Source organism: Rana temporaria, chromosome 9, assembly GCF_905171775.1.
Source record: "Rana temporaria chromosome 9, aRanTem1.1, whole genome shotgun sequence".
NCBI lineage: Eukaryota > Metazoa > Chordata > Amphibia > Anura > Ranidae > Rana > Rana temporaria.
In genome coordinates, this window is record NC_053497.1 from 44,902,578 (window position 1) to 44,924,272 (window position 21,695).

The window sequence follows — 21,695 nt, forward strand, 5'->3', positions numbered from 1 at the left end:
ATTTCGGATGAAATGTCATGAAGTAATGTCTACTTGCGATTATTAAGCAAAAAAATTGTTCGATCTGTCATACGGAATTCGGATCGTGTGTTCTAAAACTTGAGAAAAGCATTCTGCTTTGCTGTGTTCACTCTTTGGTAAGCCGAAACATGCGCTCCTAAATGGAGAGAGAACAAAAACGCTCAGTAGTCTTCAAAGACCCTCCTCACTGGAACCAAACCATGGGTGTCGGCAATGCAATAGTGATGCAAAAGTACGAAGGAAACTTGGACAGCCGCACTCCAAAAATGTTCTTTTAATTAAAATTGATCACAAAATATACATGCCGCAGCAAAAAAATTGGAACAAAAGTGAACGTTTCGCACTGTAGCTTCAGTGCTTAGTCCAAGAAACGGCTGTCCAAGTTTTCTTCATATTTATGCACTCCTAAATGTTGCGTTTTTTTTTTTAGTTTCGCCTATGCTGTACTTTGAAAAGGGTCCTGTAATTTACTTGCTGTTTTGGTTTTAAGGCTAAGTTCACCGATAAATGATAAAAAAAATGTTTTGCAAAAAAAAAAAAGAGCCTGCAGAGTATTGTACTCACGATCAGTGGATCAGGGGTGCAATGTCAGCCTCCGCAAGACAGGTCTTCCAGATTTCTTCCCGGTACCTCTGTAGGGCTTTCTGTCAAAGCTGAAGGAAGTTTCAATGCACTATGAGGGTGCTCATCGGCGCCCTCGCAGTTCATTGAGAACTAAAAGCTGTCTGATGTTGCACGATGGACTCGGCTGTCAGGGCTCTCCCTCCTCATAGGGTGAGACACACAGTGGGTTCCATTGAGGGGAGAGAGAAGGAATGGACACACAGAGTAGCGGCACCCAAGCCAAGCCGCTTGCTGTGGGGGCACTCGGCAGGTGGGAGGGACCCAAGAAGAGGATCGGGGCTACTCTGTGAAAAACCACTTCACAGAGCAGGTAGGTATAACATGTTTGTTATTTATCCTGTGGCACCGGGGTGGGGTGCGACAAATGAGCAGAAGTTCCACTTTTTTTTAAGTCTTGTAATCTATTTTTCATGAAACTGTTTCTTTCTTTGGTTTGTGTGTGTGTGTGTGTGTGTGTGTGTGTGTGTGTGTGTGTGTTTTTTTATATGCCTCCATGTGACGTGCTTTTGTAAACACCTGAATCTCTCCTTTCCCCTGCCCTCTCGTCCCTAGTCCATTTTGGGAAGAATAATGCTGTGTACACACGATCATTTTTCAGCATGTCCAAAAAACGAAGTTTTCCAACTTCATCATTAAAAACGACGTTGCCCACACACCATAGTTTTTAAAAAATGATGGAAAAAGCGCGGTGAAGTTCTATTCCCCTTGGGGCTGCTTTAGCTGATTCTAGACGGTTTGTGCTTTTTTGTCTGTTACAGCGTGATGAATGTGCTTACTCCATTATGAACGATAGTTTTACCAGAACGATCGCTCCCGTCTCATTACTTGCTTCTGAGCATGCGCAGGTTTTTTACGTCGTTTTAGCCCACACACGATCATTTTTTACAACCCGAAAAACTAAATTTTTTTAAAACTACGCTAAAAAATGCAGCATGTTCGAATTTTTTTTTTGTCGTTTTTCAGAAGCCGAAAAACGATGTGAAGCCCACACACGATCGTTTTAAAAAAGATTTTTTTTTTTTTTTTCCGTGCCGAAAAATGATCGTGTACGCGGCATGAGATTCCATCACTCTTCAGGTATTCTGGCAGCTGCTGGTGCTGGTTGGCAGGGAAGATTTGTCCATACATGTAGCCTGGATGGAGAACCCTGTAAGAATAAGTCTGTGTGTGGCCAGGTTTCCACCCTGAATGGGAAAGCAGTGAGAGAGATGCAGACTATCATTGCTGATCTCTCCTGAAAGTGCTGCTTCTTGGAGTGTCTTGGTGACCTAATGACTTCAGTACTTTTTGAGTAACTGACCCAGATCAAGTATGTGATCAGATTTTCTTTCTTGAATGCTTTTATTGAAATACAAGTAAGTAACCAGGCAGCTAGCATTTTCAGAAGGAGATCAGGTATAGAGCCTCCACGATTCTGTCACTACAAGTCTCCTTTAAAATCTTCTAGTATAGAAAATGTGTCTGGCTCATCCAAAGCAACGCTGTTCTCCAGATATTCTAGCAGGAGGAGGTCTTTTAATTGATGTACCTCCTGGTTAATCTAACGTGTTCATCACAAATGCACTGGCTTCTAATATGAGAGTGTATTGTAATCCAGGCTTCTCCTTCAGCATCTCCTCCCCTCCTCCACCTCCCTTCCATGGGTTGGGGAGGAGCAAAGCCGTGATGTCATGAAACTGGCTGGGGCAGTGAAAGGGCCTCTGAAACTTCCCATGAAACAGTCCTAGAAATTCTCATCGTGCAGCCCGTGTGTTGTTCTCCTCCTGGGTCTCTATGGTGTCCGGAGCTCAGAGTGATGCGAAGGGTGAGTGCCATGCTGCAGCTGTCTGTGTTTATTGTATATTTCAGGCATCAGGGAAAGTTTCTCTACTCTGGGCTAATGGGTATCAGTGCCTCACCCAATGTTAGACTAGTCCCAGCTGCAGGGCAGAGCAACACCCGTCATTTGGTGAGATCTGTTGTGACAGCACTTGTTACATACAGCTCTATGCTTTTGGATTTGGATCACTGCTTGAACATGGGATGTGTGCTTAGCTACAGGTCTACCATGTATAACTTTTCATGGTCTGTTTCCTATATTGAGATAATGCTGACATGTTCTGCAGTAGTATGTAGAAACAATCACATCGGTTCCTGCTTCGTGATCAGGACAGGTTAACATCTACAACATTCATACCATTCGTACCATCGCACAAATACACTGGGGCTTTTTGTTCAGATAACATATGTGGGAGAATTGTGTAAAAGATGTGTGGTATTGGGGTAAGTGGCACTGCCCTCCAATTAGATAGTAGTATGGGTAGAGATATGGTTAAATCCTTCCATAGGTTAAAGGGGAGTTCCAGATGTTTTTTATGTTTTATTAAAAGGTCCAGCGAGGCACCGCCTGGAGGTTCACTCCTCTTCCCCCCCCCCCCCCCCCTTCTCCGCCGGTGCCTCCATTGTAACTGTGGGCACCCGGCCGTGACAGCTTTGGGCTTCACGGGCCGGCACTCACTGCACATGCCCGAACGGCGCAGCGCTCCCTGAGTGGACAGGCGATCGCCTGGGACCTGTCATGTGTCCCAGGTGATCGCCTACAGGGAGGGGCCGCCAAAAGGCGATATGACGTATCGCCTTAGCGGTCCCTGGGAGGAAGTGGGACAGGAAGTCCCACTCCTACTGAAGCCCCCCCCCCCCCAAAAAAAATTACATGCCAAATGTGGCATGTTAAGGGGGTGAGGAGTGGATTATGCGGAAGTTCCACTTTTGGGTTGAACTCCGCTTTAACTTGTAGTCTTCTTATTAAACAAGATTCACTTCCTCTTAAAGTGGTTGTAAACACATTACAATCACTTTAACCTACAGGTAAGCCTAGATTAAGGCTTACCTGTAGGTGCAAGAAATATCTCCCAAACCTAAAAGGTTTAGAAGATATTTGCAAAAAATAGCAGTACCGATGTCTACGGCACATGCGCCATAGACATCGGGCACAGGCGCACTGAGCGTGCCGCTTCTAATGGCGATCATGCTGTTGGTGACGGCACCCGTGCGCATGCATGGCAGTGACGTCGTCGTGGCTCCGGCCAGTCACAGCACCGGAGCAGCGATACCCGGAAGACAGTCCGGGTATCATGGCGGCGTAGGAGGAGGCGAATGAGGGCCGCTGCGGGGGCTTCGATCTCGGGTAAGTAATTCATAATGAGCTACTATGCTATGCAGATCCCTCTTGTTGGGGACCTCTAGGGGAGGCAGCAGCTCAGGAATATTTCCTAAGCGCGGATTTAACAATGATGCATATGTGGGAGAATACCAGCGCACTTGGAGAAGATCCATACAAGGGGGAAGTCATACAAACTCCATGTGTTTAATATTATACCAGGTGGGAGATAAACCCCTAGGCCTCATTGAGTGCCAGTCTGTTGGCTACTTTTATGACAACGCATTTCTTTTGAAGCTTTTTATTGGTATTTTGTATAATTGTGCTCTTAAAGTGGTAGTGAACACAGTTTGGGGACTTCTACCTATAGGTAAGCTTAAATTAAAAATAACCTGTAATCTCCAAATACAGAAAGGTTTCTTCACAGTAAGATGTGGAATAGACTCCCTCAAGAGCTGGTTCTGCCCAGCTCAGTAGATTGCTTTAACCAGTTCTGTCCCGGAAGGATTTACCCACTTCCTGGCCAGGCCATTTTTTGCGATACGGCACCCTAACTTTAAGAGGGAAGTTTCAGGGAAAAAAAACTTTCCACAGCCCCCTGCGTATAACACGCAGGCACAGTTTACCCTCTATTTTCAGAGTAAAAAAGTGAGTGTTCTACGCCAATAAATACAGTACTTGATTCTCCTATCCATGATAAACTGTGTAGATGGGGGAATCTCATCTTCCAGCTATTGTATTCTGACAGCTGGCACTCATGGCTGTCAGAATACCCAAACAATGACTGCATCAGAATAGATGGCAGCTGCTGGTCAGTCGTAGAATTTCTTGACTCATTTGACTATCAGATCGAAGGATGGCGACGGGACCACCATGTCTTGAATTTCGTCCGGTTCTTCGGTAGCTGACTGAAATTCACTCCGTGTATGACCAGCTCTAGTATTTCTTTTGGTTTCTTCATGTATGTCTGTTTTTGTATATGTTCTGTCATCAGTCTTGGTAGGAAAATGCTGGCAGTATGGGGTACCTTCTGAGAACAGCACTGATGTGCGCACAGCGATTCCTTGCAACTTTAATCTGCTTGAAGCAAACCATGCATCCAGTGTGGCAGCACTATGGACACCTGACATCAGCGGATGCATGCAGGGTCAATATCTCCTACACCGTACAGGTTTAGGAGATATTCTTTTTACCTACAGGTAAGCCTTATTATAGGTAGAAATCACCAAGCGGGCAATACAACCACTTTACCTGCAGCTGATTAAAAATCATCTCTCCTGTCCTGCTAGGCCAAGGCTGTGTTGTGCATCCATCCAGCTTTGCCACACATCCTTGGGAAGGTAAAAGCTTACTGCTAGCATTCTTCCCTTCTCCATGACTCTCCGGTTTGTGGATGGGCCCTCGGGGTTCTTGTGTACTTCCGGTAGGATCACCTAAAGTTGCCATACACATATAGCTTTCTATCTAACAGAAATTTAACACATTCCTCCATCCACACTAATCCATTCGGGTGGATGAATATTCCGCTGTGGCTTTTGTATTTCTGGCAGCTGTCAGAATACCCAAATAGTGCTGGTATCTCATTTTGACACAGGCACTGTTTTGGCTGTAATGGTGGTCCATCTGTTCCGGTAAGCGGCCACTTATCTACCTTATGTGAAAGAAGCATCTAGTTGTGAAGATTTACAGTTCTGTTCCCTTGCCTGTTTGAATGAAAATCTACAATCTATTTTGTCATAGTATTGCACCTTCTGCGGACTTCATTCATTTTTTTTTTTTTGCATTTGTTTTGCTTCTTTTTATTTTTGGTTATATTTTTACATGCATATTGTTATTTATATGGACTCTTGAGGTCTTTATAAGACCATTTGGTGTTTTTTATGGACTTTAAATGATCCTTTATCACTAGTGTTGAAGGTTTATTGCAATAACATTGCTGTTTGTTCCTTCTAATCACCTGCACCTAATTTCTTGGAATTAATTTATATATGTATTCCTTTATACATCACACCAATCTAATTCTATTTTGTGTGTCACATTAGTCGCTGAGATATGCGACTTTCAGGTTGCGCATTAATATATATTCCTTGTCAATTTTCCTGCCAGCTCCTTTTTGAATTGAATTTTTATTTATTTTTTGAACGGGTGGAGTGGGGCTGATGGGGGGGATACCCACTGATTGAATTTAATTTCATTAGGAAACAGCTGAAATTTGCTTATTGTATGACCAGCTTTAGCGAAAAGGCTTCAGTCACACATATTAAGGGAGTTGTTGGAGTGGGGAATAAGGTATATATTGCATCTTTCTTCTTCTTCCCCCTGAACTTAAAAGACAAGTATGTGTGCTTTTTTTTTTCTCGCAGAACCATACTTCCCTCAGTGGGTCCAATGTTGCATCGCCGCCGTCTCTAACACTGAGAACCGAGCGATCAAACGCCACTGATCGCTTGGTTCTCAAGGCTCCCAGAGCAGAGAGCTGGTGACTATCAGTTGCCGCTCTCTGCTCTGCCCCCCCACCTGCTCATTGGAGCACTGGGCTGTGGAGGGGGGTGGGAGAGGCCGACTCAGGCTCTTAGCAGCTTGCTGAGAGCCTGAGCCGGTGCTGGTTCAGTCATGTGGGCGGATCTGGAATTCATTGTCACGATCTTGCTTGAGCCGTCAGCCTTGTGACGTCAGCCGACAGCGGGCCCCAGACTGCCGTCTCCTGAAAACGGCTCACAGAAATGCAGAAAGAACTGCACTCCTTTGAACCTCGGGAGAAGTACAGCCAAATGAGCTTTGGCTGTTCTCCCTTTTTATTGAGCATTTCAGCGAGGTGGGTATTTTTTATTTTTTTTCTTAGTGCCTGAATTTGTCTTGCTGTCCGTCTCCTACACTCAGTGGAAGATCCAGCTTTAAGAGCCAGTCAGTCAGGGTCTGCCGTGGTGCACATGTGCTAACAATAGCAGAGTCAAGTTTGCAGAGAAATTGACCTTTGATGCTGCTGCTTCATTGGTCATTTATCAAGCTGATGATGTGCCCTGACCCAGTGATATTACTCGGCTTTGCTGCTCCAGCAGCAGAACTCAGGGTTTTTCTGTCTGGCAGGGGTACCTGGATCATAAAACTGGCTGTGCAGCATTACAATTTTTTTATTTTTAGCAGTTAAAATGGCTTTGATATCTGTATTTCAACTGTGTATTTATCTGCTTGGCTGGAGTTCAGTTATAAACTAGTCTCATTGCCTAAACCTTTAATAACCCACAATGGTCCTTCAGGGCCACAGTACTCTCACAGAGCTCCCTGGTACTTGATGTCGGAGCCTAGCAGAGACTTGCTCTGGCTGGAGGGCGCTGCTCTCTGGAGGCAACGGAGAATGAATCTCTCTTGTGGAAGGAGGTGACTGTATGTGGCAGTGTATAGTTGCTGGTTGTTTTTAATTTTAATTATTAAGCTCAGCCCAGATTTTTTTTATTAAGAATGAATCATTGAAAACATGCAGCATTTTACTATTCACGTTGTGCAGCTTTATAGTGCATTTTAACAGGCTAGTTCACACCAAAATTCCTGTGCGTACGCTGCTGTGCGATTTGGTAGCCCATTCATCTGAACAAGCTGCAAATCGCATCAGACTGCACAACGTATTGCATGCACCGCACCAGATCTCATGGCAGTGTGGTGCTATGCGATCTGGTGCCCACAAACACACAGCGTTTTGTGATCTACACTTGGTTGTCATTAACAACGTACTGGTACCTGCAGCAGATCGCGAAGGCAGTGTGTTTTGAACATGGAAATGTGCATGTTACACTTGATCATTAGAGAGCCGTGTGCTCGATGATTTTTGCCACCTGTTGTTTTCAATGTCGCAACATGTGCGTTCATGTATCAGAAGCCTGAGTTACCTTTGTCCTAAACACGGGCTTTGGCGTAAGCCAGGGGTGTCAAACTGGCGGCCCTCCAGATGTTGCAAAACTACAAGTCCCATGAGGCATTGCAAGGCTAACGGTTACAAGCATGACTCTCACAGGCAGAGGCATGATGGGACTTGTAGTTTCGGAACAGCTGGAGGGCCGCCAGTTTGACACCCCTGGCGTAAGCGATCTATTTCGATGTTGGGGATATACATGCTAAGCAGTTCGTACCTGTAACGTTTGCATCTCTAAGACCCCTTTCACACTGAGCCGCCCATAGCGTCAGTGGTACAATGCTGCTATTTTTACCGCCGACGCTATGGGTGGATTTGCGGCGCATTTTGTCCGCTAGCGGGGGCGCATTTAACCCCCACTAGCGGCCCAGAAAGGGTTAAAACTGCCCGCAATGCGCTGCTGAAGGTGTTGCGGGCGGTATAGCTGTGCTGTCCCATTGATTTCAATGGGCAGCAACGGTGGAGGAGCAGTATACACACCGCTCCAAAGATGTGGCTAGCAGGACTTTTTTTTACCGTCCTGCTAGCGAAACGAGGGCTTTCACACTGGAGACAATGGTGCAGCTTTTTATGGATGGATTGCAGGCGCAATTTTTAACGCTATGGTGCTTGCAATATGCCCCCAGTATGAAAGGGGTCCAATAGATTACAGTAATTCCCCTGACAAGGCCTCCATCTTTCTTTTCAGCAGGCATCACAATCTTTTTTCGGGTATCGCTCAGAGTCTCAGGGTTTACCTCCTGGACCAGATACTAGCGTTGGTTGCCTTCAGAAAGGCCATCCCAGGGACCACACTAGTCCTAATCCCATCACTAGCTGCTCTGGTGAAAACCAGGATGCAGAGCCTTCACCTTGTTTATAGACCATTTTTTTTCCTACATCTGAATCTTTACGATTCTACCTAGTCTGTACAGATCCTAACCTACATCTGGTACCCCCCGCCAGAACACTCACATCAGCGCTCTCAGCCATTGGCTGATGGGGAGCCAGTCGGCTGCTGGTTTTCCAGCATGCTTCTGTCGGATCTGCTGCGATACAGAGGCTGAATTTTGTTCGTTTTTTTTATTGAACTGGGCGATGTCACCTGTCATTCAGCCCATGTGTACTAGGCATAAGGAAGGCCATAGATTATGCAAATTTCTTCCCTTCCCACATGGGTGGAAGGAAGGAAAATTGCTTGATTTCCCACTAACTCTGACTGCGTTAATGGGGGAATTAAACAAATTTCTTTCTTGAGGGAATCCCTCAGGAATGCCGGCAGCACATTGTTGGTAAAACCCAACGGCCTTGTTTGAGTAAAACCCGACAGGCTGGTTGTCATTATACATAAGTTGATCATTAAATACACCCAGGGTGCCTATACATGCATCAAAATTTGACCGGTCTCTGCTAAACCAGCTAAATTTGTGATATTCGGATCTACCTCCCCTATGTGCATCCCTGTCACGGTATTGGTAATATGGTTCCCTAATATTCCTGTATAGTTCACAGCATTTGTATTACTCAGCACTGACTCTATGTATATTGCCGTTTAAAAGTGCATGTTCTACTGCTCCTCTATGACTGTTCAGTAATAGTCATATGCAGTCCTCACTCACCTGTATAACTCCATACTGTTGGTCATATACAGTCATACCTCTCTGGTATTGCTCTCCAGGATTGGTTATGTACAAACTTGTCTGTTATTTTTTGCTCCTCAATGTTGGTAATATAGAATCTTCACATAATGCATAAGTGCGTTTAGGGGCAGAGTATTGTTGGTGAAAGCCCTATCACTCCTGAATTGCTTCCTCATAGTCGGTGATGGCCCTATCACTTCTGCATTGCTCCTCATTGTTGGCGAGCCTTGCTCCTCGTTGTCTGTAATAGCCCTATCTTTCCTCCATTGCTCCTCGTTGACGGTGATAGCCCTATCACTCCTCCATTGCTTCTCATTGTCAGTGATGGCCCTATCACTCCTCCATTACTCCTCATTGTCAGTGATGGCCCTATCCCTCCTGCCTTGCTCCTCATTGTCAGTGATGGCCCTATCCCTCCTGCCTTGCTCCTCATTGTCGGTGACGACCCTATCCCTCCTCCATTGCTCTTCATTGTCGGTGACAGCCCTATCCCTCCTCCATTGCTTCTTGTTGTCTGTGATAGCCATTTCCCTCCTCCATTGCTCCTCATTGTCTGTGACAGCCCTATCCCTACTGCCTTGCTACTCGTTGACGGTGATAGCCCTATCCCTCCTCTATTGCTCCTCGTTTGTTGGTGATAGCCCTATCCCTCCTGCCTTGCTCCTCGTTGTCGGTGATAGCCCTATTTCTCCTGCCTTGTTCCTCGTTGTCGGTGATGGCCCTATCCCTCCTGCCTTGCTCCTCGTTTGTCGGTGATAGCCCTATTTCTCCTACCTTGCTTCTTGCCGGTGATAGCCCTATTTCTCGTGCCTTGCTCCTCGTCGGTGATAGCCCTATTTCTCCTGCCTTGCTCCTTGTTTGTTGGTGATAGCCCTATTTCTCCTGCCTTGCTCCTCGTTGTCGGTGATGGCCCTATTTCTCCTGCCTTGCTCCTCGTTGTCGGTGATGGCCCTATTTCTCCTGCCTTGCTCCTCGTTTGTTGGTGATAGCCCTATCACTCCTCCATTGCTCCTCTGTATTAGTGAAATGCGGCCTTGCCTCTGAACTCTGCAGTGTTTGAATTCCTCTCTGGATCCTGCCGAGTTCCCTGTTCCTGGCAGTTCACTCCTTGCCTGTGGCTCATTCTTCAGGAAGGAAGTAAACATTGGTTTGTGTATGAAGACTGGTTTCTTCTATTGAAACACTTTCTATTTTCTTGCCTTTGTTAGTGAAGTCTTTGAATTTTTAGCCTTGCGTTTATTTTTTTAGTGAGAAAACGGAATACATGAGCAAGGGAGAATCTTGATTGTATTAACCCTTGGAGTATTTATTTTAACAGCTAAGTAAAGTTCACTGTAATAAAGGCAGTCCATTATATATGTCTATGATGATTATTATTGTGTTACTGACTTTAAAAAACAGAAGTGGAGATCTGGGTTCATTAAAAAAAAAAAAAAAAAAAATAACCCTTTTAGGCTGAACACACATGGACATATTAAATTAAACCCATTTACGCTGGATCTTTCTACCAGGAGCTGGCGAAAAAAACCAAATCCAGCATAGAAAATACTTGCTGTGGTGAGTACATGTGCATGTTGATGCTTGTAAATCATATGCACATAATTTCATTTAAGTTCCTAGAATATTCATTTGTTCTAGCCATTGGACTGGAAATATGTGTTTATGATTAATCTTATGCCAGTATGCTTTTCTCTGACTGCAGGTTTGGGGCATTTTTTTATGCCCCTAAACACTGTTCTAAAATTGTAGTCTAACTAAAGCAATGCGCATGGACACATTGGATAACATAGAGCTGCGTTCAGAGGCATACAAAAAAAAGAATGGTAAAAAAAAAATGCTGTTAAGCTGCTTTTTTTTCTTTCATATATAATTAATTATTTTTTTTTTTTTTTTGTGCACTCATGTTCATGAGGCTTTAGTCTCGTAATTAACTCCATTTAAAAATATTTAAATGTATGGTCAAGTATAGTTTGTACAAATGCCCAGATTTGTCTTTATGTTGGTGCCTTTTAATCACCCATACCGAGGAGGACTGGTCTGCATTCTGAGCCGATCAGGTTCTGGTATACCTAATGCTGTCAGTCTCTCATAGGGACTGTGCTTACAGGAGGAAAGCACACAGGAAAAACCTTATGAGTTTACCGCTGATTTTGTCCATAAAAAACAAAGTTAAATGTATTGTCGCGTATAGCTAATCGAAATGCTCAGATTTGTCTTTTTTTTATTTGTTCCTAATGATCCTTGTACCAGAGAAAAGAATGGTCTGCACTCTACACTGATCAGTACCTTGTGATACCTGAGGCTGTCAGTCTAACACAGGGAATAGGCTTACAGGAGGAAAGCTCTCGGGGATGACCTTATCAGTGTGCTGCTATTTCATTGTCCAATCATCAGCCTGGAGCAGGAAAGGTGACTAAGTGCCGGTTTACACAGGGGCAACCCGACTTACAGCGTGACTTTGCGAGGCGACTTCAGCGTAACTTGGAGCAACTTACAATGCGACTTCAAGTTGCCTTCAGGACAGGCGACTTTTGGCTGTGGCCAATCACAGAATAATCAGCTCTGTGGGAGGGAGGGGTTTGTCTGGGTAAACTATTTTCTTTTCCTGTTAAGTTGCTTCAGTTAAGATGGAGATCCGACTTTGGAGGCATTTTCCATTGAAATCCATGGATACAAGTTGCCTAGAAGTCCCCTTGAAGTAGTACAGGAACCTTTTCTGAAGTCAGAGCAACTTCAGTAGTGTACATTAAAACGGCTCTCATTGACTTCAATGGAATTTCTGATGTCCAGTGACTTAGGGCAACTTGAGGTCTGACAAGTTGAATCCCAAGTCGCTGTAGTGTGGCACTAAGGAATCGGGAATTAAATAGTCTTTGCTTAAAGTGGAAGTAAACCCTCCTATCGTTTTCAACCAAGGAAGCTGCCATCTTGGCCTCTGTTTAATTTGCAACTACCATGATGCTGCACATGTGATTAGTTTTGACACCAGCCATTGGATGGTTTGACAGTTTGGATGAGAGCACAAGCAAATGTGACAGCTAGCATTTCCGGCATGCCGGGAATGTTAACTGTTTTTTTGAAACTATCAAATTGATGGGTTTACTTCTGCTTTAACTCAAGTCCACCATAGTCCCTTTTTCTTGCAGCTGTGGTCTGACTTTCTGTTAGAGGGTGGCTATGTTGGTTCTCCATGGTCCGCCATCTCTTGCTCTCCCCGAGATGGATTTGGGACTATAGGATGTGTATTGTGTCTAGAGCAGTGCACATGACCGTAACTAACATGCACTGCTCATCCCAAATAACAGGAGATGGGGGGAGAAGGAGAGGTTTACAAAGAGCTGCAAGTAGGCAGGAAAACGCGTTAAGCAATTTGCCGAAATATAGATTACAGGGCCATTGGTGTATGGATTTTTTTTTTTTTTTTTTTTAATAAGAATGTCATTTAGGGCTCATTTACACTTGCTTTGGCTTCAACACACATTCAGCCCTGGTTCACACTGGGCAGCGGGAGTGAAGCCGTGCGGGTTTTGCTGAACTCGCACGGCTTCACTCCCGCTGGCAGTCCCGATTTCGGCCGCGATTTAAGAGACATCTGTGCAGGTTTCTGCACAGATGTCTATGTAAATCGCGGCCCGAAATCGCAAAAAGTAGTACAGGAACTACTTTTTGAAATCGGTGCAGCGCGGCAGATGCGGCGTCGCACCGATTAGGACAGTGTCAGTGTTGTTGACTTTTTAGCTTTGTGATCAATCAATCGGAAGTTTCAGATCTTCCTGCCTGGCACCACAGCGGGTCTCTTCCCTGTTATTTATTTTTTTTGCTACAGGGAATGCAGTGAGAGTAATGAGAGCCAGAAACTACAATGTCAAAAAATAAATAAAAGGTTTGTTGATTCGGCCTATCAATATACACCCTAATCTGATTTTTCACTTTGTCATAACATTTGTTACTTTGTTCTGCTTTTACAGCTTTTATTAGTCCTTTAGTAATTGTGTTTAATAATGAGGAAATGTAATATACAAGAAGTGAGTAAGGATGCCTAATGTCATGAAGAAAACCGTACGAATTGCAATAAATAGAAACACGCTTTCGTCTGTCATAAATGGCCCGTCTATAGTTGCCAGTCTCTGCCGTCTGAAAGGCTGAAGCTGTCTGCTTGCCAGCACCAAACTGAGAGCTCACTCTCACAAATTAAAGGGGAGTTCCAGCCTTTTTATGTTTATTAAAAGTCAGCAGCTACAAAAAGTGTAGCTGCTGGCTTTTAATAAACAGACACTTGCCTATTCCACTGTCCAGCGGCGCAGCCGACCGGAGCTTCGCTCGTCTCCCCCCCTCTCCGCCGGCACCTCCATTCTAACTGTGGGCACCCAGTCGTGACAGCTTTCGGCTTCACGGCCGGGCACGTACTGCACATGCGCGAGCGGCCCTGCGCTCCCTGAGTGGACATGCAATCTGGGATCTGTCACATGTCCCAGGTGATCGCCTACAGAGAGGGGCCGCCGTAGGCAATATGACGAGTCGCCTGAGCGGTCCCTGGGAAGAAGGGCGGAAGTGGGACAGGAAGTCCCACGTCTACTGAAGCCTCCACCCCCCCCCCCCCGAGGAGTGGTTGAAGCGGAAGTTCCACTTTTGGGCGGAACTCCACTTGAAGGTGCCTATAGGGGCTTATATATTTATAATTTATACTATTAAAAAAAAGCCTGCAGTGTGCTGCTAAAATGTTTGGGTTTGACTTGAATAAAAGTCAATCTTTTAACATAATGAACACACCATGGAGCCATTCATGTTAAATGGTACTCCCAACACAGTAAACCAACCCCCCCCCCCCCCCCCCCCCCATGCATTGTGGTGCATCAGAAAATAATTGCCTGTTGAATTTTTCTCATCATTGTAGTGTGTTGGCAGCCCATCCAAATAAATATGCTAAGTTTTAAATACGTAGCGCTACGTTATATAAGGCCCCTTTCACCCGTTTTTCGTTGGTGGCAGCACCCGCGTGGGAGTGACGTCATCACTGCTCTGGCCAGTCACAGCATCGGAGCAGCGATACTCGGAAGTCACTCCAGGTATCATGGTGGCGAGGACCGCTGCGGGGCTTCGATCTCAGGTAAGTAATTCATAATGAGCTAGTATGCTATGCACACTAGCTCATTATGCCTTTGTATTGCAGTTTTTTTTTTTTTTTTTTTAGAGGGGGTTTGCTTCCTCTTTAAAGTAAGGCAAAACTTATTTTTTTTACTTTTGGATAGAGTAAGGGAGGCTTATAACTTTCTTCAGTTTCTTTTTTTCCCCCCAGAGTCACCAGAACTAGTGTCCCCATTAGATTTCCCCTCTAAAGGCCAGTTCACGTCATAGAAACGCAGTCTGGATGCATTTCTGCTTGTTTTCTGAGTTTCTGGTGTGTTTTTGATGCTTTCAAGTGCGTTTTCCCCCTTTTTCCTTCACTTTTAAATGGGGACATGTACATTCCGATATGTGTTTAGGTGCATTCCAGTGCGTTTTTGATGTGTTTTTTTTATTGCATTCCAGTACAGTATAGTGCAGAAAATTGTGCAGCATGTTGTAGTATTATTATTTTTGTACTGGAGTTGACTGCACTGGTGTAAACTCTGCCATTGGAAACCGTATAACCTACTATCCATGCTTTTCTGATGCAGAAACGCACTGCACTGCATGTGGTGTGAACCGGCCTGTTCTGATGTAAACTCCAATTTTTTATTTTCTTTCACTTTGACATTCACTTTCGATAAGGGTAAACAGGACAAATAGAGGGTAAATCTCCCTACCAGGGGCACAGGTAGCAATAAAAACCTGACGGGTGTTCTAATGCATCTCTACTTTATCCAAAACTATAAAACAAGGTTTTGCCTTTTAGGTATACTTTAAAGTAGAACTATGTGCAAGCTTTATTTTTTTATTTTTTTATTTTTTTTTCCATTTTGCGTAAGGGTGGGTTATAACCCCTGTCAGATTTTTATTTTTTCGCTATCTGTGTCCCATTGTGGAGATTTCCCTTCACTTGCTGTCCCATAGCCCAACAGGAAGTGAGAGAATCTCTGCAGATTAGTGTCCATATGCAGCCTCACCATTGCCATGAATGCAGCCTGTTCCATGCCCATCTGCAGCCTGGCAGGATGAGTGCCAACAGATTACATACAGGAGAATCTCCTGTTTACAAAGTCACGCCACCTATGATGGACAGAACACTCGTCCAATGCCAGCCCAGGAGACGGGACTTCCTATTACAGAGGCCACCAAGTAAACGGGAGATTCGCCTGTATGTAATCTGATGGCACTCGTCCCGCCCCTTCCTGTCCCCTCCAAGGCTGCCATGATAAATACAGTATGTATCTTTTGTGGCCCCCCCAACTTTGGACATGTTTCGTATAAACTATTTGTTCCGTGTTTTTCAATAAACTCAGAAAACAAATTTACGGTCGGTACAAAAAAATCAGTGTTTAAGTAGCTCGGCAATGGCATCCTCCATATTTTTTAGGTTGGCGTGGAGAGCCCCTTCTAAAGCAATTAATTTGTTTTCTTTGTTTTCTTGCCCTTTTTAGATTTAGTGTCAGTTGAGATGAGCAAAGCCTAGAAGGGCATTTTGTTGGCTCTGGAAATTCTTCATCTAGACATGGAAGTCATTACTGACTGTGTGCTAGTGGCATGTCTCTCAGAATTAACCTTCTGTCATACTGTGAAATTAATGCACTGCCCCCCATATGTCACGTTTTCACATCCCATATTAAATGAAAGCTTTGTGAGCATTGACAAACCAATGTCTAGGCATGGGCTTTGAACTGTGAGCATTAGAGAATATGACATTGCTGTGAGGAGATGAAGCCATGCTTTTGATTTAATTACAACTGTCATACATTTTAATATTTGTATGTTGCTGTGCGTTGTAATTAATTTCACAAGTGTTAAGATTTGAAGGAGAAGTATGGCCAAAGCGCTTTTAGCTATACTTATTTCTGCACTCCTGTGACCCAGATTAAGCTGACAGCTGGCTGAAGTCTGCGGTCTGCTGATGCCAAAGAGCTGGTCCAGGCTCTTTAGGGATCTCGACAATAATGTCGGGATCTTCCCAGATGCCTGACCAGCAGGTGGCTCAGCTACTCGAAACACAGCTGAGAGTCTGAGCCAGCAGCTCCCTTGCCCTCCCCGGCAACCCAGTGAGCACTCGGAGCAGTTCTAAGAACTGAGCGATCAGCAGTCTTCGATTGCTCAGTTCTTGGTGTAGAGCTGGGGGGGTTGAGGGACCGCTGCTCAACGTTTCTTCTTGGGTATGTGTATAGTTTTTTTGTTTGTTTTTTTACTTTCCTACACTTTAGTCGTGGACTTTCAAAGTTGAGACTCTTTAAGGCCCCTTTCACATATGCGGATCCCATGATGGGTATAAAAAGAGCATCTTGGTAAGTCCGAGTGTCTCAGAAGAAAAGATGGACTGGACAGAGGTTCACAAATCTGAAAAGCTGCATCTAAAAATTGTCGTACAATTTCAGAATAATGTTCCTCCACCTAAAATTGCAAAGACTTTAAATCCTCATCTACAGTACATAATATGATCACAGATTCTGATAATCTGGAGCAATCTCTGTGTGCAAGGGACAAGGCTGCAACACAATATTCGCGGGTGATTTTTAGGGCCCTCAGGCGGCACTGTGTTAAAAACATGCATAATTCTGTGATGGGCTCAGGAATACCTCCAAAAATCACTGTCTGTGAATACAGTTTGCTGTGCCATCCAAAACTTCAATGTAAAGCCATATCTGAACATGATCCATAAACACCACTGTCTTCTCTGGGCCAATGGTCTTCTCTGGGCCAACTTCTGTGGTCAGACAAATTAAGATTTGACTTCCTTTTTGGCAACCATTAGTCTTCCAAACTAAAGAGAAGTATCTATCGGCGCTCAGTTTAAAATCCTGTATCTCTGATGGTATGGGGGTGCATTAGTACATCTGGAATTGGCAGCTTGCACATCTGGAAAGGCACCATCAATACTGAAAGATATATCCAGATTTTAGAGCAGCATATGCTTTCATCCAGATGTCCTTTTTTAGGGATGGCCTTGCATATTTCAGCAGCACAATACTAAACCACATACTGTATCTAGAACCTCATGGCTTCCTAGTAGAAGAGAGTCCAGGTGCTTAACTGGCCTACCTGCAGTCCAGACCTTTCACCAACTGAAAATATTTTTGTGTGTCTTGAAACAAAAAATATGACGAAGATCCAGGACTTGAGCAGTTAGAATCCCTATATCGGGCAAGAATGGGATAACATTCCTTTGTAAAATTCTGGGAACGGAGATCATTTTCTAGAGTGTTGGTAAACGAAGAAAGGGTGCTACACAATGGTAAACGCGGCCCTGTCCCAACTGTGTTGAGATGTATTCTGCCATGAATTTCCAAATTACTTTTCTTTTTTTCTTTTTTTTATGATACATTTTCTCAGTTTAAACGTTTTTGATATGTTTTCTATTGAGTGAATAAAATGTGGGCTTATGATATTTGCAAATTATTGCATTCTGTTTAATATGTAGATCTTGCACAGCGTCCCAAGTTTTTTGGAATTATTAAAATAATCATATTTTACTTATCTGCTCTGTGAAATCGTAACTCAGAGCCGTCTGGAAACCTCCTTCTGGGGTTCCCCACTGGTGCTCACGGCTCCTCCTCTTCTGGGGTTCCCCACTGGTGCTCACGGCTCCTCCTCTTCTGGGGTTCCCCACTGGTGCTCACGGCTCCTCCTCTTCTGGGGTTCCCCACTGGTGCTCACGGCTCCTCCTCTTCTGGGGTTCCCCACTGGTGCTCACGGCTCCTCCTCTTCTGGGGTTCCCCACTGGTGCTCACGGCTCCTCCTCTTCTGGGGTTCCCCACTGGTGCTCACGGCTCCTGCTCTTCTGGGGTTCCCCACTGGTGCTCACGGCTCCTGCTCTTCTGGGGTTCCCCACTGGTGCTCACGGCTCCTATTCTGGGGTTCCCCACTGGTGCTCACCGCTCCTCCTCTTCTGGGGTTCCCCACTGGTGCTCACGGCTCCTGCTCTTCTGGGGTTCCCCACTGGTGCTCACGGCTCCTCCTCTTCTGGGGTTCCCCACTGGTGCTCACGGCTCCTATTCTGGGGTTCCCCACTGGTGCTCACCGCTCCTCCTCTTCTGTGTGCCACCATAGGAAGTAGCTTGTTCCTGAGCTGGACTGCATGGAACCATCGACAAACGCAACCTGACTCCGCCCTCACTCCCTCCTCACAGGATTTGATAGACAGCAGCAGGAGCCAATGATTCCTGCTGCTGTCTCTGAGCCTGTAAGCGTTGCTGCAGACGGGCACAGCGCTGAATCAAGATGGGACAAGGCAGTACACAGACATTTTTATATGGCGCCAAAACAGCCCTAATGGGTTTCGGTCCTCATAGGAGCTTAGTCTATGACCTCATGACTAGGCTCCTATCAGGATTGAAACGCATTGGGGCTGTTTTGGTGCCAGGTGCACGGTCTGTGTATTGCTTTGCTTTAATAAATTAGAAGTTGGCTTTTAGAGTGGGCGCCTCTCCCTTCCTTGTTCAGTAGTACCAAAAGGCAGAATGATTGAAGACTAAGGTCATTTTGCGCCAACGCTGCCTAGGCTCTTTTTATATTTACATCTCCTTGCTTGTCTTAAATGAGTCAGAGATGCAGAATGACCTCGGCTTTCAGTCATTCTGAATGACTAAAGGTTTAGGTCATTCTGTGTCTGTGCTGCTGCCTAGTGAATGACTCCTTTAGGGCCAGGGGATATAAAACGTCAACAATGTGATGTACAGAATGCCCCACCGATCGCCATATTCCGCTGAATTTTTTTGACCGTTTTAGAAAATCACAGTGGCTTCAAATTCAATTGGACGGTAATTTTTGATGCCATTAAATAATAAAAGGCTTGTGTAGCGATTTTTATATGCTATATTAATTTTTTAATGAGTAGAGTTCTCCTTTAGTCATAGCTTTATGTCGAAACGCATTAGATGATTTGTTGGTTGCGCTCGTCTTTGAACAATAAAATGTTATATTATATTGAGAAGAGTCATGTCCCAGCTTCCATCATGAAATGCCAACACCTGATTTCTCTGCTGCTTTTCATACGAAGGACATGAAAGCTGTAAAACATGTACTACAGTCGATTTTTAAAGCATGGTTATACAAATGTTTGTTGCATTTTTGGCTGAATCGGGAGTTCTTCTTTTTTTAACTGTCTTTAAAACTTTAGATGTCTTCTGGCCCCGAAGTTGCTGAGGAGCTACAAAAGCCAGCAGAAGTACAGGACTTGATATCCCTCAGTACCTTGTGGCCAGAAGCTCTCCACGTCTGAGAATTTGGAAGACCTTTTTTTAACAGTTTTATGCTCCTTTTTAGGTTTAAATTGTCCTCTTTCTGCAAGTCGGTTCAGAAGAGTGCTTCTTATGCTTTGAAAAGGTCCAAAATGCAGTGGATTACAGGCACGTTGAAAGCCGCCTTTGCATACAAGCCTTTAGCTTGCTCATGACAAGACATAGTGCACCAGGGCTGACTGTAAGCCTGTACTTCTGCATGACTGCACTGGCTTCCAGTTAATCAGTTACTAATTGGGAAGAAGAGACCAGTTAGCGCTGCTGGGCCCTGTGGGGGGAGTGTGGGAGTACTTGCTCATTCCTTCATACTGCACAGCTAACCTATTAACCTTGCAAATATTACACTTGTGCTTATCGGACATTTAGTAACATAGATATGCATGGGACTGTACCTTCCCCTTCTGTAATCTTATGTTTGATCATTCAATGTTCTGTTGCAAGCATGCTCATTATGCTTCCAAGAAATGTGACATTACCAAGCTTTCTGATTTAAAACAGTGGCTCGTAGTAATCGCTTAAATTAGACCAGGGGTGTCCAACCTTTTGACCTTCCAGGGCCACACTAACAATAATGATAGCTGATGAGCAGTTCTGCCTGCGGCTTTCAGTGGGTTGATTCAGCCGCTGGGCCCGTTCACTATAATGACAGGTCGCTGGTGGCTGCACCTATTTCCAGCTCTCTACCCTGCTGGACAAAAAAATGCATCCAGCAGTGATCACCACAGTTGATCTCTGGCTGTGTAGAGAGACGCAAAGAGGTGTGGCTGGTTGTGCATTGTCATTATAGTGGACAGGGACGGCAGCCGCACTTACCTGCTGAGAGCCACATGAAGAACTGCCGCTACAATTCACACCGGCACTAATTGCCATTGTAAAAGTTGCCTATGAATGTGCTGTATAGGAAGGTGTGGGGGGGTTTGTACGTTTTGAGGGTCTGGGGCGCTGCCTACCCCAGCAGCACCCCCTAGATCTGGCCATACTTGCCTAGCCATTCCCTGCTGCTGGTGCAAAAATGGCAGTCCCAGCATCCCTCCAGGCGTGCATTTGCCTGCCTTGTCAATGTAGGCTACTATGCTTGCATGGCATACCCGGGTCCCTCCAGAAGGTCCCAGACTGCCTGCTAAACACTCTGGGACCGCATGTGGCCAGCAGGTTGGACACCCCTGAATTAGATCTAGCCCCTAACTATCAGCACCCTACCCCCAATGCAAAATTGCTAACTTAATGGAGAAGTATGGGAATCCATTTTTTTCCCCCCACATTATACTTGCCTAGGTGGATGCAGCATCGGTCCCCTGATGTCTCTGCACTGAGAACCAAGCCATCGAACACCGCTGATGGTTCGGCTCTCTGGGGGGGGGGGGGGGAGCGTTCAGGTTACCCTTGCACGCGGAAGCAATTGGGTGCTCAGTACAAGCGCATGCTGAGCAGCCAAATCCAGCCTCGGTGTCTGCTCTGTTAGGGGCTTCTTGCCCACAGCAGAGCTAAATATGAACCACCTGCCCAGCACCGAGAACTGCATGTCCAGGGCGTCGGGCGATATAATTTGTGCATCCGTGTTATCTTATTGGAAGATAGTCTGGAGCCGGTGTCTCTTTAAAACAAACACAGGTTCACTTTAGAGACAAAACAGAAGTTTCACCTTGCCAAGTTTCAGTGAATCAGTGAGACATTTCCGCTAATCAGTTCAGGCTCAGAAAGTACCTTTTCTGTCAGTGACGGCCTGAGGAGCTGTTTACAAAATGTTCAAAAGAGTTTTGCCTTCAGTTCCTTGTGTATTCGCCTTCCAGCTGCATTACTAAATATATTGCAGGGAACTGACAGCAACAACTTGGATTATATAAGAAAATGTTTTTGATGCTTTTCATGTTTCTAAAAGTCATCCATGTAGAGATTTGGGCGCTAAACATGAGATTAAAATTATATGTACCAGGATACACCTTGTGTTTTTTTTTTCTACCCCGTCAAAGTGTGCAAACCTTACATAGTAGTAATGTTTTTAAACCGTTAACTGTCATTGA

At 44.9% G+C, this 21,695-nt stretch overlaps 1 protein-coding gene across 1 annotated transcript in view; it reads left to right on the top strand.

Moving 5' to 3' along the window:
- Nucleotides 1–2,246: 2,246 nt before the first annotated feature.
- Nucleotides 2,247–21,695, top strand: part of PAK4 (p21 (RAC1) activated kinase 4) — a 59,761-nt gene continuing 40,312 nt past the window's right edge. Inside the window, exon 1 of the mRNA XM_040323349.1 lies at nucleotides 2,247–2,449. Coding sequence (XP_040179283.1) covers nucleotides 2,419–2,449 — 31 coding nt within the window. The 5' untranslated portion in view covers nucleotides 2,247–2,418. The remainder of the gene's footprint in view (nucleotides 2,450–21,695) is intronic.